This window comes from Callorhinus ursinus, unplaced genomic scaffold, assembly GCF_003265705.2.
Source record: "Callorhinus ursinus isolate GAN/ISIS: 27379988/994484 unplaced genomic scaffold, GSC_fseal_2.0 scaffold22, whole genome shotgun sequence".
Lineage (NCBI taxonomy): Eukaryota > Metazoa > Chordata > Mammalia > Carnivora > Otariidae > Callorhinus > Callorhinus ursinus.
This window is the reverse complement of record NW_027397084.1, coordinates 12,416,441-12,431,244: the sequence shown is the minus strand read 5'-3', so window position 1 is coordinate 12,431,244 and position 14,804 is coordinate 12,416,441. Positions and strand designations below refer to the sequence as shown.

At 37.2% G+C, this 14,804-nt stretch overlaps 1 protein-coding gene across 3 annotated transcripts in view; it reads right to left on the bottom strand.

The window, feature by feature from the left end:
• TINAG (tubulointerstitial nephritis antigen) overlaps positions 1-11,517 on the bottom strand; it is an 89,675-nt gene extending 78,158 nt beyond the window's left edge. For 2 of the 3 annotated variants that reach the window (XM_073905123.1, XM_025890624.2), the window contains exons 1-3: positions 11,100-11,517; positions 3,629-3,692; positions 2,877-2,966 (exon numbers count right to left, since the gene is read on the bottom strand). In XM_073905123.1, the coding sequence (XP_073761224.1) occupies positions 2,877-2,966; positions 3,629-3,692; positions 11,100-11,454 (509 nt within the window). In that variant the 5' untranslated portion in view covers positions 11,455-11,517. The remainder of the gene's footprint in view (positions 1-2,876; positions 2,967-3,628; positions 3,693-11,099) is intronic. The other variant, XM_073905124.1, reaches the window with a different exon arrangement.
• Between the last annotated feature and the right edge of the window lie 3,287 nt (positions 11,518-14,804).

Here is a 14,804-nt window from a genome sequence, read left to right as displayed (position 1 = left end):
TGGATGCAGATTGGAAACAGAGAAAACTCAGGTCAACTCAAATGAGGCTTGATAAAGAAATACACTAGAATATAGCAGAGATGTAGAAAAATAAATATCTGAAAGAAACTATGAATGTGGAAATTATAAGAGACTAGTGACTGAGAGAGAAGACGAGATAAGAATCAAAACTAATTTCCGATTTTCTGGCTTGGCTAACAAAGCAGAGGGAAAGGCCATTCACCAAGGGCAGGTTGAAAAGGTTAACCCATTTGGTTTTTCTCAAATTAAGGTGATTTGAGAAACCGGTGAAAAAAATCAAGGCCAACTTATCCAATAGACCAGGTTTTGAGTTCATAAAAAAAATCAAGTTTAGAGATGTGACAGATTAAAAATGGCCACAAATTATTTGTGGCTCTTGGCACCAAGAGGTGGAATTCTATTTCCCCAACCTTTGAATGTGGGTAGGTCTAGTGACTTGCTTCACCCAATAAAAGGCAGGAGAATTGTTGCTGTGTTTCTTTCAAGCTTAGGCCTATAGGGAGGCCCTTTACAGCTCTCCCTCATGCCCTCTTAGAACACTCACACTATATGAAGAGGCTAAGGCTAGCCTGCTGGAGACACGTGGGCCCACCAAAACCAGCACCAATCACTGGGCATGGGAATGACGCCACCTTAGACAATTCAGCTCCAGCTGAGTCTCCAGACATCTATAGACATCTGAGTAACCCCAAGAGAGATCAGGAAAACAGCTTCAGGTAAGTCTATCCCAAGTTACTGAAGTAAACCATTGAAAAGCTTATGGTTTTAAGTTATTAAATTCTGGAGTGGTTTGCTGCCCCACAGCAGATAACTGAAACAGTTATCTATCTCTCTTTGTTCCACTAACATTATTACTTGCTACTAATTTGGCGCTTACATACGGCCCTATCATCAGAAATCCTTTCACAAAGGGATGACATGTTGACTCCTCAGCTAGATTGTAAATTCCTGTAAGACAGAAATTATTTATTTCTATCCTCAGCAGTGCCACAAGAGAAACACACGTTTTGTTAATATTAATTGGTTGTGTTGAAAAGTAACACAGGGAATAAATATGCACTGAAGTAGCTTATGTAGAATGAAGAAAGACTTGGATCTAAAACACCACCAAGATGAGAAAAATAAATGTCTTAAAGAAAAGACTGTATATATTTGCATGTAGGCTATTTTAAAAAGCACTTAGTAAGTATTGAAGGATATGCTTCTATTTTCACACATGAAAACAATTTGAACATCAGGACCAGAATATATCTGAGAGTCAGAACTGTCTTTTAAATTCAAGGCCTCCCCTTGCCTTTTTGTCCTCCAGTAAATAATTTTAGTTTCACTCTGTTTCTTCATAAGCTTGTCTCTTTTACTTAACTTTTTTTCCTTTGGGCAAAGGAAGTTTCCTTTTCCTCAAAATATCCCTCACTTTTTGTCCTTTTAAGGTCATCAGTGTTAGAAAGGCAAAACCTGTGCCTCTTAACTCGTCCAGGAGTAATCTCACAGTGAACAAACGATGGCAAGAAAATCCTTCCAAGGAAGACAACATTACTACCAGCTTCTGTATTCTTATGTGTACTTTCCACGTCGCCTTCAACTGTGGTTTCCCGTGGGTTCTGGGACAGTGGACAAGCAGGCTGCTGAGGGCTTCTTGGACATATGTGCTCCATAGGTCAAGCATTTGAATTATTTTAAGAACCTGATTCAGATAATTTCTTATGATGACACATACTCTGATGTTCTTTTAATGATTTAATTATTACTTAGCCACAGAAAATTATAATGTATTTTCCCTAGAAATACTTAAAATATTATATTATCACCTAAAATATTGGCTAAACATGTATACATACACAGGAATTGAACATGGTTTAAGAATATTAATGTGCAAAATATATAACTTTCTCAATTTCATGTCTTCCTAGAAAATACTTTGGGGACATTTAGTGTCCCCACTGTGTTGTAAAATATCTGTCTTATGGTCTTCTATGTGGAAGCAAGTGATACTTTTAATTTTTTAAAATGCACTTCAGCATTACATCACTTTTATAGTTACTTGATAATAGATCTTCTTATGTGAAATCTTTTCCAGAATGTGGAAAATGTTACCGAGGGTATACAGAGAATCGATCAATGGCAATGGAGAAATCCTGAGGCAGATAACCAGGTGGGCTATCCCTCTTCCTTTCAGTTCAGTAAAGAAAACCCATGTTAGCACTGACATCATAATTCCCTCTATGTGATTGGAGAAGCCACCTAATTTATTAATCTGTCAGAGAGCATCAAACCATTATTTCCCATGTTTAAGTGTCAATCAGCCCTATATTTAGTTTATTAGCAAAGTAATGTGCCTCAGTCTGTTTTTTGATTCAACTCTAAGTGAAATTGGCTACATAGGTCATGTCAATGAAATTGTCTAGATGGACTGGCTATTTGGGGAATCATCAAGATTAAATACGAACCTGTTAGGTTTGATTCTCCCATGATAACTGATTGGCTGGGTCAGGGCAGCAGCAGAGGAAGAAAGATGGTTCATATGAAAAAACTCAATTTTGCCTACTTCCTAATTTTGCCTAAATCTTTATGCAAACTAAAGCTCCCTCCCCTGACTCACACCATAACACTGCTCCTACCGAGATGGTTTAAGACCCTGTTCTATATTTCTTTGTGCATTTTAATTTTTAATTATTTAATATTTACCTCAATGCATTCCTATTTTACATGTCTTTCTACTTCTCTTCCCATTTCTCTCCCACTCTTTCTTTTGAAATATGGCCATTTTTAGAAGTAAATGATAGGAAATACATTGTTTGAAGCCTGAAAACTAACTGGGACTGCCAAAAATGTCTATAAAGTAAGATTTTTCTCACCCATAGTCTCCTTTATTGACACGTTCAATTATTTCTGGTTGAACAAGGCAGACAAGCTGGGAACATTTCCATTGCTGTCCTGAGCATGTGCTGCAAAGATGTAGAAATTACAAAAGTGGCCTAGCCTTTATGAAGTACATTTACAAAATTAGCAACCAGAATTTCACACTGTTAAGGCATAAAACATATTTTTGATTCATGATAGCCATATACCTATTTGATTCTTGGCAAAAATAAAATAATAACATAAGCATTAGCTACCACTCAATATGCTCTTAACTTCTCCTCTAGGCAATTAATAAATGAAATGACCACACAGTCACTGAAATTTGAAAACATGAGAAAATTTAGACAGTAGATTCAGTGTATTTGTATTTGGAAACTTTCTGCAGGATAACCATTTGAAGGCGGTCTGTTTTTATATATAGCTACCATGATCAAAGAAACACCATTTGCCTGTAGTATATCTAGCCTGTTGAATGCTTACAATTAAGAGGTATATTTCACGTAGGCCTGCTGTATGATGAAGGCCACCATCATGAACAACACGCTATAGCATTAAAAGATATACCCAGGATTAGATACGTCAACATTCATCAAATATGCTTATATAAAGCTGCAGCTATGCAATATCCTATGACTTAGGATTCTATCTGTATTTATATATATGTTTTCTTTCACAATACTACTTTTATTTGAAGAAAACATACACAGACAGTAGAATTCAGTTCTGTGCCACTTAAATTCATTACCAGGAGTTGCAGTTTTCTTTAATTACTGATCCTTCTTCATAAGGTTGACCATCTCTGAGGCAACCTGTCAACATAACATGTAAACAAATGAAAATTCTAAATTGAATAATAAAGTGCATTAACATCACAAGTAACCTAAAATTCTGTTTAGTTTCTCAAATATGCAAAAATATTTGGTGCCACTGTGATGAAAATCCACATCTGGTTTGTGTCAAGGTTTATGTACGGAATTTTTCTAAGCTTATTCCATGAGCTTTTATCTTTAAAACTGCATATTATGTTCCAACAGAGGATTTGTAAAGCATGAAAACTTGATTACCACAGAATTAATCACTAACCACACTGAAAAAATAATTTATGTGTTTAAATGGGTGAGCAATAAGACAGTGTTTGGATAAATTTATGGCTTTTCTCATTTAAAAAATCTAATCAAGTGGCAGAAGTGAATATGACTAATTGTATATGACAGGAGTAAGGAGCTCAAAGTTTTGGACCAAAATGTGAGGCTATCTCATTGAATTCACCTCTTAAAGACAAATTCTATTTTTTTCTTCAGAATTTGGATCAGGAGAAAAATTCATGAAACCAATAAGATTATAGCCATTTGTGTTCCAAATCCAAATGTTTCTCAATTAACTGAAACTAGCTGTTAACTAGTTTACCAGATTATATAAACTACTTAAAAGAGACCAATGGTGTATTATCATTATATGAAAACCGTCAATAAGGTATGGTGAAAACAGTACTCTGTTTACAAAAGAAATCCTTTTCAAAAATATAATTCACACAAATTTAAAATTCACTCTGACTTAGCAAAGGTAAAATTTACTACCTTTACTATTGACTTTGTCATGTGAAAACTTTGATAGAAACATGTAATTGATAGATCACTTCAATGGTCTCTATTCAAACAAAATGAATCCTTTTTATTCACATAATCATAGGGAAAAATGTACATGTTTAGAAATCATTCCAAGGGACTTGGTTTAACTCCTAGCCACAATGTCACAAAAGCCACTTAGGGAATTTGCTCTCCTCTGATTTTTCAAATAATGGTTTCATAAAAACTTCACAGCTGCCACTCTTCATCATGTACTGTTTTTACAGTTCAATATGTTGCTTAATGAATCTAAAATCTCTACGCATTTGCATCTATTTATCTCTATCAGGATTTTTAACATCCCACAATCATGGGAAGAGAAGCAAAAACCACCTTTCCCCTGGACCACAAGCTTCTAGATGTAGCAAATTCAGGGAGGGGAAAGATTTAACTTTAAAACAAGTCCAGAGTTTTAATCACTACTCAGTATTAGAGACTTGAAATAAATGAACTTCCGCTATAGAACTTAAAGAAACCCTCAAATTTTTATGACCTAAGGGTGACAGAAAATTCATGCAACAACTCAACTTTTCATAGTCAAGGAAAGTACTTCTCTGACTAGTTTTAAAGGACAGGGGAGAGGTCAAAACCAAAGCTGATTTTTAATCATACCTCATACGTATTCCTTGTCCAACATACCAGTTACGTAGATAAAGGAAACAGAAATCACAAAAGTCTTAAGGGAAAAAAAAAAAAGTCCCTTCTCTGACCTGTACTCTAGCTAATAATTTTGAAGTCAAGAGAATGTTATCACCAGGCCTACCCCAAATCAGCAGTACTAAATCTAGTGTTAGCAAAAGTTCCCTTTCTTGGTCATACTTCCTTAATAACAAGTCAGAGTTTACTATGAGAAAGTATGTTTATTGTAATCTCACTTGAAAGGTGGCCTCTTTTTTTTATTTAAATTCAATTATCCGACATATAGTACATCATTAGTTTTTGATACTATGTTCAACGATTCATTAGTTGGGTATAATACCCAGTGCACATCATATCATATGCCCTCTTTAATGAAAGCCATAATCAGTTCATCTGAGCCTTGTCAAGGGGCTGAAAAAGTGGAGTGTCAACTTCTACATTATATAGAGATAGTCCAATCCTTTTCTATACTCCTGCCTGGTTCCAATGTATCCCTCATTTCCCTACCCAGCATTCAGAGGGGACTTTTAAAATATCTATTGTGTCACTACCTGCTTAAAATCCTCAAGTTATTTCCCATCAAATTTAGAATAAAACCCAAATTCTTCTTATGTTAGTCACCATACAGTACTTCATTAGTTTTTGATGTAGTGTTCCATGATTCATTATTTGCGTATAACACCCAGTGTTATACATGCCCTCCTTAATACCCATCACCAGGCTAACCCATCCCCCCCACCCCCCTCCCCTCTGAAACCCTCAGTTTGTTTCTCGGAGTCCATAATCTCTCATGGTTCGTCTCCCCCTCCAATCTCCCCCCCTTCATTTTTCCCTTCCTTCTCCTAATGTCCACCATGATATTCCTTATGTTCCACAAATAAGTGAAACCATATGATAATTGACTTTCTCTGCTTGACTTATTTCACTTAGCATAATCCCCTCCAGTTCCATTCATGTCAATGCAAATGGTGGGTATTCATCCCTTCTGATGGCTGAGTAATATTCCATTGTATATATGGACCACATCTTCTTTACCCATTCATCTGTTGAAGGGCATCTTGGCTCCTTCCACAGTTTGGCTATTGTGGACATTGGTGCTATGAACATTGGGGTACATGTGCCCCTTTTAAACCCAACTTCTTATGGTAACCTATAAGGCCTTACTGAAAATGTCTCTGCCCTCATCACTTACCCAGGGCTGAATGGGGTGGGGCTGCCTGGGGAATGAAGGATTTGCATAACAATAGTGAGGAGGGAGAGCAGTGGTTGGATGTAATTTGGAGTTTAAGCAATGAACTTTTCTCGGACTGAGTTTGGGGAATAAGGAGAAAGTGGAATTAAGCATGTCTCACTGGGATTTTGGCTTGAGCCATAGAGGGGCAGCGAATCTATCACTGAAATAAGGAACAGGCTTGTTGGCAAGGAATCAAGAGGTCTGCTCTCATATTTTAGATTTAGATTAAATCTAGGTGAGACATCCTAGTGGAGAATGTCAAGTAGAGTAGTTTATGGAAGTCCAGAGTTAAGTCAAGGCTGGAGAAAAAATTTGAGAGACAGTAACATACATTTAAAAGGAAAGCCTTGAGACTAAATAACAATCCATTTGAGAGACTGTATACAGGTGAGAGAAAGAGGGCCAAGACTGAGCTTAAAACACTCCAGCCAGTAGACGTTCAGAAGAGGAAAGGGAAAGAGTTGCCTGTGAGGAAGTAGGAAATTCAGGAGAGAGTAGAGCCTTTGAAGCAAGAGAAGAAAGTATTTCATAAACGGAGATGGTCAACTATGTAGAGTACCAGTGAGAGGTCAAGAAAAGGAGAACAGACATCTGAATATTGCATTTGGTGATAGGAAAGTCAATGACCCTGCCAAGAGGGATTTTGGCAAAGTAGCAAGGAATGACATCCTATAGGAATGGGTTGATGAAAGACTTGGAAGTCAGGAAGCAAATGTTTCTTTTAGTTATTTTACCAAAGGAAAAAAAAGGGGGGGGGGAATGAGACTCATGCTGGTTAAGGCCAAGGGAGGGCTTTTTCAAACTTGGGAGCTAGAAAAAACACATTTTGTAAATTGATCGCTGATCCAGGAAAGAAGGGGGAGAAATGATGCTTTAGGAAAGAAAGAGAGGGAGAGAGGGAGAGGAGGAGGGAGGAGAGAGAAAAAAGAGAGAGACAGTTGTAATGGTGAAGATTAAAAAGACAAGAGAGGACAGGATTCAGGGCTCAAGAGTGTAAGAATAACCCAGAGGGAGAGAGGTTGAAAATTACGATGATGGAGATGAGAGAATTCCTGGTGGCTTTATTTTCTCAGTGAAATGTGTATGAAGCACCTCAGAGTGAGTTAATCAAAATGGTTACCCATAGAGCATCTCAACAAAAGAAAAAAAAAGATATTGGCTGTTGCAATTAATAGGATTTTACAACTTAACAGCCATTAATACAAGATAAGGCAAATCAGGTATTTGGAGAGTGAAATAGCTGGCCCATTGATTTTTTTTAAAAAAGATAGTAATATGATGTCTGTAATTTATTTTAATACTTCATCATAATGCTTTATAATATCTGTGCTGTTTTAAACTTCACTTTAGGAAGACAGTTACTTGCTCGGATCAGGAATCCACATTCCAGAGGTGGTCATTCTGAAAGGCCAGACTCCGGGACAGTGGCTGCAAATGCTTCCATTATCCATCTTTGGATGAACACTAGACTACCAGTATAATGAACGTCAGAAATGGGCTTTAATTGGTAAAGTTAGTGGCTTGTTAATCAACATAATGGATATAAGTAATCAGCTCTTTTTGGTTAAATTAATAGTATTCAATTTATATATATTAGCTAAACTATTTAAATGTCATGCCCCATACTCCCACTCTTAGAGCCAACAGTTTATGTTTCTCTTAAGGTCAAAAGCCTTTCTTCATAAGCCTGATGCTCTAGGATTGATCTCTAGAAAGTTCTGTGTCCCAGCCACTGGGTAGTAGGCATTCTCATTCCCTGATGCCCACTGCACAGGTAAAAGAATTCTACCTCTGTGTTATTATCACATGTGCCTCCAATAAATTACTCAAGCAAGATAGATGTGGGAACCTCTAAAGGACAGGGACTTGAGACTTCATGATGCTTACACAGGTTATTGAATTGGTGTATGTCTCCCTACCAATATATATTTTTGTAACTATCAGTGTGTATGGCAGAATTTGGACTGTGACTTATCTTCATTATAATGTGGTTAAGGAGGTTGTGAAGGAGTGAATAACCCTTACCTAATTCAAATGTGTCAGTGGCTTACACACATTTTTTACCAATGTGAACATAAAAAGTTCTGCATAATTAAATTAACCTTGGTCTGTTGACAACAGATCGTATACTAGACTATTCCCTTAAAATCTGCTACACCAAAAGATTTGTCTGGAAAATCCATTCTGGTTCTCTTCTGAACTCTATTACTTGCTTTCAGTATCTGACATTGAAATCCTCCAATTACTAGAAGTTACCATCAGAGATGGAGTGGAAAAAAAACACATACATAGAAGGAAGTTATTTACCAGTTTTGTCCAACTTCCAGTTTATATAAAAGGTACATATTTATTTTTATAACCTTTAAGATGGTGTACATAGTGTTAAGTCACTGGTTTAAAAAGATCTCGGGACAGTTGCAGTATAAAGAACTAGATAATACCATATAATTAGATAACTGAAAAATAATGTTTAGAAGATCAGTGAATGAACAACTTAGCATCTCAGAAGAAAGTCAGATTATACATGCAAAAATTGGTATAAATAATGATTGTGTTTTTAATTTTGCACGATTTTTAATATTGTGTAGTGCTATTTTCTTTTGACCAGCTACTTTCACAAGATAGAACAAAAGAAAACATTACCTTCATAAGAGCAATTGTAGTCTAATGTGAACTTTTTGCTACTAAATAAAATGATTAATTGCTTCCCTTCATAATGAATGGAATAAAAACTATACCTGGAACATAAGTTCTACCTAAAACATGACCCTAAATTAAAGTCACAGCAAAATTCTAGCTCTCAAGGAAAAATGGACATTGAAGAAGTAGCAATTACTTTTCTAAATGAACTATGTCTCCAATAAGAAAAGCTCAAATGCATTGTAGTGCATCAAAAGCACTACAGCTTATATGTAATATTGAGACTCAACACCCATGAAACCAACCCTATTCCTACTTAACATCTTTCAATAAGTCCTCATAACAGAATAAAATCTCAAATCCTTTTTTTTTTAGTGTATGTGTTGCCGAAGCGAGCACTCAAATCCTTAATATAGCCTATACGTCCTGGCATAATCTGACCTCTCCTCACCCGTCCAACCTAATTTCATGCCCCCCCACAAGCCCTCCACTAAACATTACTCTCCAGAAATGTCAGCCACATTCCAGTTCCTGGACCAGGCCAAGCTTCTCTATCTCAGATCTACACATGTCTGTCAATTCTCCTTCAGGTCAGCTCACTTCTCCTCACTCACGGAGTCTCCTTGCTGACACTCCCTTCAGGCTGATGTTCTATTTTACGTATTAATGTCACATTCTGATATTCTCTTACAGCACCCTAAGTGTTTCCTTCCTAGAATTTATCACAAATTGCAACAACACAATGACTTTGTTAAATATCTTACCTTCTCCCTGGCAACTTGACTGTCACTTCAAAGAGAGTACGATCTTGTCTTTCTTCCCCATTGTTACCCCAGCACTAAGTACAATGCCTGGCATAGTGAAGATATTCAATGAAAATTTTTTGACGAATGACTAGATTCTCCATTCTTAGTAAAGGATCTGCCACTTTTTAGGATAAAATAAATGTTTGATGTTTTCTGAGCTGTATATTGGTAGAGGCAAAGGTCTGGGATAAATGACAGTTCTGTGGAAATTTTAACCCAATATATACATGTTTTAAGAGGCATTCCCTCAATTTTACGAGCAACGTAACATTATTGAGAATGAAGGCAATGGCATCTGGATTTTGAAATGAGATCTGGAATTTGAAATAAGGACGCCAAATCCTAGTTGATCCTAAATTGTCTTCAACTGAAATTTCTAGTCATCATCACTCATTTACAGTATGTTACAGAGCTCTGATTAAACCTGCATTTCTGCTGAGGAGATTTGATGTGATGGGCAATAAAAAAAAAAAAAATAGGGCTTTATTTAAGTACAGCAAAGGAGTGTTGCTTTGTGTTTTGTTGCAAATCTTAGATGTATTGATTGCTCAGAATCTAGAACCATTCTCCTATAATTAGACCAATGTAGTAAATACCATAATTCTCCTTTTGAATTATTTGTACTTATCCACTCAATCTTTGACTTTTACAATTACTCCGTAGGAAGCTTTCCTTTGTTTCAAAGGTTTAAAAAAATCCCAGATTAGAAAAATGAAACAAAACAAAAATGCATATGAAAAATCTATTTGGTATTACTTAGGCAGGTAGCTAGCTGACTTAATTTTGCTTTTGCACTGGTTTTAATGGCATTGCTATACCACAAGTTCTAATGCCAGGAGGTCCCTTAGTCATATGACATAATAAGCAAAATGTTAGACAAGTCTGCAGATGATCAGGCCTGTGACTGATGAGATGCCCTAAGAGGTTACACTCAAAAGAGCCTAAGAGTCCTGTTGTCAAAACATTTTACAAAAAAAGAAAGAGTTTTAAGTAACCCTTATATACACTGAGTCAGTATTCACAACAGGATCCAGACCGGCATTCCTGGCCATCACACCAGAACTTTTTTGAAGGTTCTAGTATAATGCAGGTATCTTGCATCTAAAGCAAAGCACTTTAACAATCCAAGGCAATTTATTTAATCATAATATTCATTTTTCACCTCCTCTTAAGAAAGGAAGGAAGGAAGGTAAGAAGGGAGGAGAGGAAAAGAAAGTTTGACAGATCTTGCAATGAACCAGGCACTCACTTAAACATAGTCCCAAAGCCTACCTTCTGGATCCCAAGGCTTTGTGTGAGGAGGCCATTCTTTCTCTTCACGGCAAAATGACTTATAATCAGGACAGCAATCAGAATTTTCCCTTTCACAGAATTTATCGCAGTAACATAATGCATTTGCCTCATAGAAGTGAGTGGCACAGTCATCATCTCTGTCTTCACAACAACCAAAACGTCTACAGTATTGCCCTTTGAAAATGGCTCTCTTGAATCGAGGACCTTCCCAAACTGTGTGATTCCTAGTGAAAGCAAGTCCTGGGTTCACTTCTCTTTGAGAAAAATACTGTTTCTCCATCCAAATTTCTGTAGTAAGATAGGAAAAGATTAAGATCTTATATCCAGTCCACATTTTCTAGACGTCAGATGGGGCTACCACTTTCTGTTATAGCCAATACCCTTGGCTTTGGGGCTTCTCCTTGGAGCTGGAATTCTAATTATCAAGACAACTCAGCCTGAATCCTGAAACAGATCCTTTACTTGACCTGAGTATACTTCTTGTAGTTAAACATTAATCAAGAATTTCAATGTTTGCCCAAGATAATGTAAGTGTTAAAAATAGACCCTTGTCATTCCTTCAAAGTTAAAAATGTATAATATTTTATATCATGCAAAAAACATCCATCACCATAAAATAAATACATAAAATCTTATACATAGATGAACTACATTGAATATTGCTTGCCTCCAAAAAAAATCTAGATTCTTAAATCAGAAACCTCTCTGGATTACACATGGCCCAAATTATGGCTGCAATAACCACTGGCAAGATGTAGGAAATTGGAAAGTCAAAAACACAATTACTCATTTCACCTACTTGCACTGCAACTAAAATCCAAGCTTTCATGAGGTTGCCTGCTAGGATCTGTCATATCAATAACAGTTGCTCTAAATCATGCCCAGTCACACACCGGTTTGATTTCCCATCTGTACCCCATTTACCTACCAGAAGCATTCTGATTTCAAGGCTTAGTGGAACCTAATTCATCTAGAAATTCCCTGAGGATGACCTTAGTTCCTTCCACCTGAGTCCCTAGTTGTCACCAGTGTAGGAATCTGCAGTATCTGAAAGGCATTTTGTAGTCAAGAAAAGTCCGTCTCTGTGCTAACAAACTGCAGGAGGAGGGAGTCATGAAGGAAACCCAAAGGTCAAGATGTCTTTAGAACTGTACATTTACAGTGGATTTTGCTATACTGTGTTTATTCATTAACTACAATAACTCCCTTTTGGAATGGGGAGAGGTAACCAGTGAATGATGAATCAGCAAGAGTGGCTGGGTGGCCTAATAGAAAGGATTTGTCTTGACAGTCAGGAAAGCCGGACTCTGGTCCCTGGCTACTATTTAATTGGCTTATGACTGGGTTCACAATTTGCTTCTCTGGTCCTCAGTTACCTTTTCCTATAAAACAAGGGTCTTCTCTAAGGCTAATTCATAATTCCAACTCCCTCATAAGTTATCTGATTCACACATCATTGTTTCACTTTCTTGCCCCTTCCTCGCTAGCTATAAACCAGCCTAAGTCCCTTTATCTTTTCTGTTTCAAGTTTACACATCTTGGCATCACTCTCCAACATCATCCTGACTCTCCAATCCCAAAATGGCAAGTAGAGACTTCCTTGCCATTCACTCACTAAACTACAGCGAAGTGCAGTCAACATTCTCACCACCTATGACCAATGACCCCCTAACATCCAATTCCCATACACCTGTGTCCATCATTCTCAGACATGAACCTTCTGCAGCATTTAGCACTATATTACAAACTGGAGCCTAAGAGACTAATAGAGTTCAAAATCTTATTTCACCATTGACTAGGAACATGTCTTTGGCTTAATCTCTCAATTTCTTCATCTGTAAAATTTGGATAATAATATTGATTACCGCACCAAGTGGGTGGCAAATTTAAATGAGATAATACCCAAAGTACCTGGCACATCGCACATGCTAAGTAAATGTTATGTTACCTATCATTAATAAGTATATTGTCCCCCTATGAACCCTTTTCTCCTTTAACTTCATTCTTTCCTGATTCTCTTCCCATTTTTATAAGGCTTTATATCTGCTTAGACTCCCTCTTGTTTTCAGTGATGATTTAAAGTATGTTTTTACCAATATTCTCAATTCTTTTCTTCCCTAGTCCTCATCCCTCATCTTCTCTCAAAAAATTCTAGCACTCAATCAGCCTAAAGGCCATGAGCTATAAGACCTCATGGAAGGTGGACCTCCAAACCCATTATCTCTCTGACCTCAATTTAAACGATTCTACCCCTTGCTCATCCTGGTCCAATCATCACAGTAACCTTGCCATTCCTCAACATGCTGGGTATACTTCTATCTTAGAATGTTTGCACTTTCTCTTCGCTCTACCTGAAGCATGCTTTGCAGATACCCATATGGCTCAATTGCTCACCTCTTTCAAGTACGTTTTTCAAATGACACCTTCTCAGAGAGGCCTTGTCCACACTATCTAAAATGACACTTTCTCTCCAGCCCTATCACTCAATATCACCCTTCTGTGTGATTATCCCTAGCGTACTGTAATTTTATTCACTGATCTTATTTATTTTCTGTATTTTCTCTCCAGAATGTAAGCTCTACAAAATCACAGAATTTTGTTTATTTATAACTTGTCTGTTATCTGTTTTATCTCTAGCAATTAGTGCTTGATACATATTAGGCACTCAGTAAATATTTATTCAGTAAATGAATGAATCCTACAATTTACATTTTCTGCCCCTGTATCACATCTACTGAGTACTCTTGGAGATGTTCCAAGGGCCCATAGCATTGGTACTACCACAGATTTTTGGATTTTTATCTCAGCTAAGCTATATTTTTTTATATTTTTTGTATTTTTTGATTTATTTTTTATTTTTTATTGTTATGTTAATCACCATACATTACATCATTAGTTTTTGATGTAGTGTTCCATGATTCATTGTTTGTGCATAACACCCAGTGCTCCACGCAGAATGTGCCCTCTTTAATACCCATCACCAGGCTAACCCATACCCCCACCCCCCTCCCCTCTAGAACCTTCAGTTTGTTTTTCAGAGTCCATCGTCTCTCCTGGTTCGTCTCCCCCTCTGATTTACTCCCCTTCATTCTTCCCCTCCTGCTATTTCTTCTTTTTTTTTCCTTAACATATATTGCATTCTTTATTTCAGAAGTACAGATCTCTGATTCAACAATCTTGCACAATTCACAACGCTCACCATAGCACGTACCCTCCCCAATGTCTATCACCCAGCCACCCCATCCCTCCCACCCCCCCACCACTCCAGCAACCCTCAGTTTGTTTCCTAAGATTAAGAATTCCTCATATCAGTGAGGTCATATGATACATGTCTTTCTCTGATTGACATATTTCGCTCAGCATAACACCCTCCAGGTCTATCCACGTCGTTGCAAATGGCAAGAGCTCATTCCTTTTTATGGCTGCATAATATTCCATTGTGTATATATACCACATCTTCTTTATCCATTCATCGGTCGATGGACATCTTGGCTCTTTCCACAGTTTGGCTATTTTAGACATTGCTGCTATAAACACTGGGGTGCACGTACCCCTTCGGATCCCTACATTTGTATCTTTGGGGTAAATACCCAGTAGTGCAATTGCTGGATCGAATGGTAGCTCTATTTTCAACTGTTTGAGGAACCTCCATACTGTTTTCCAGAGTGGTTGCACCAGCTTGCA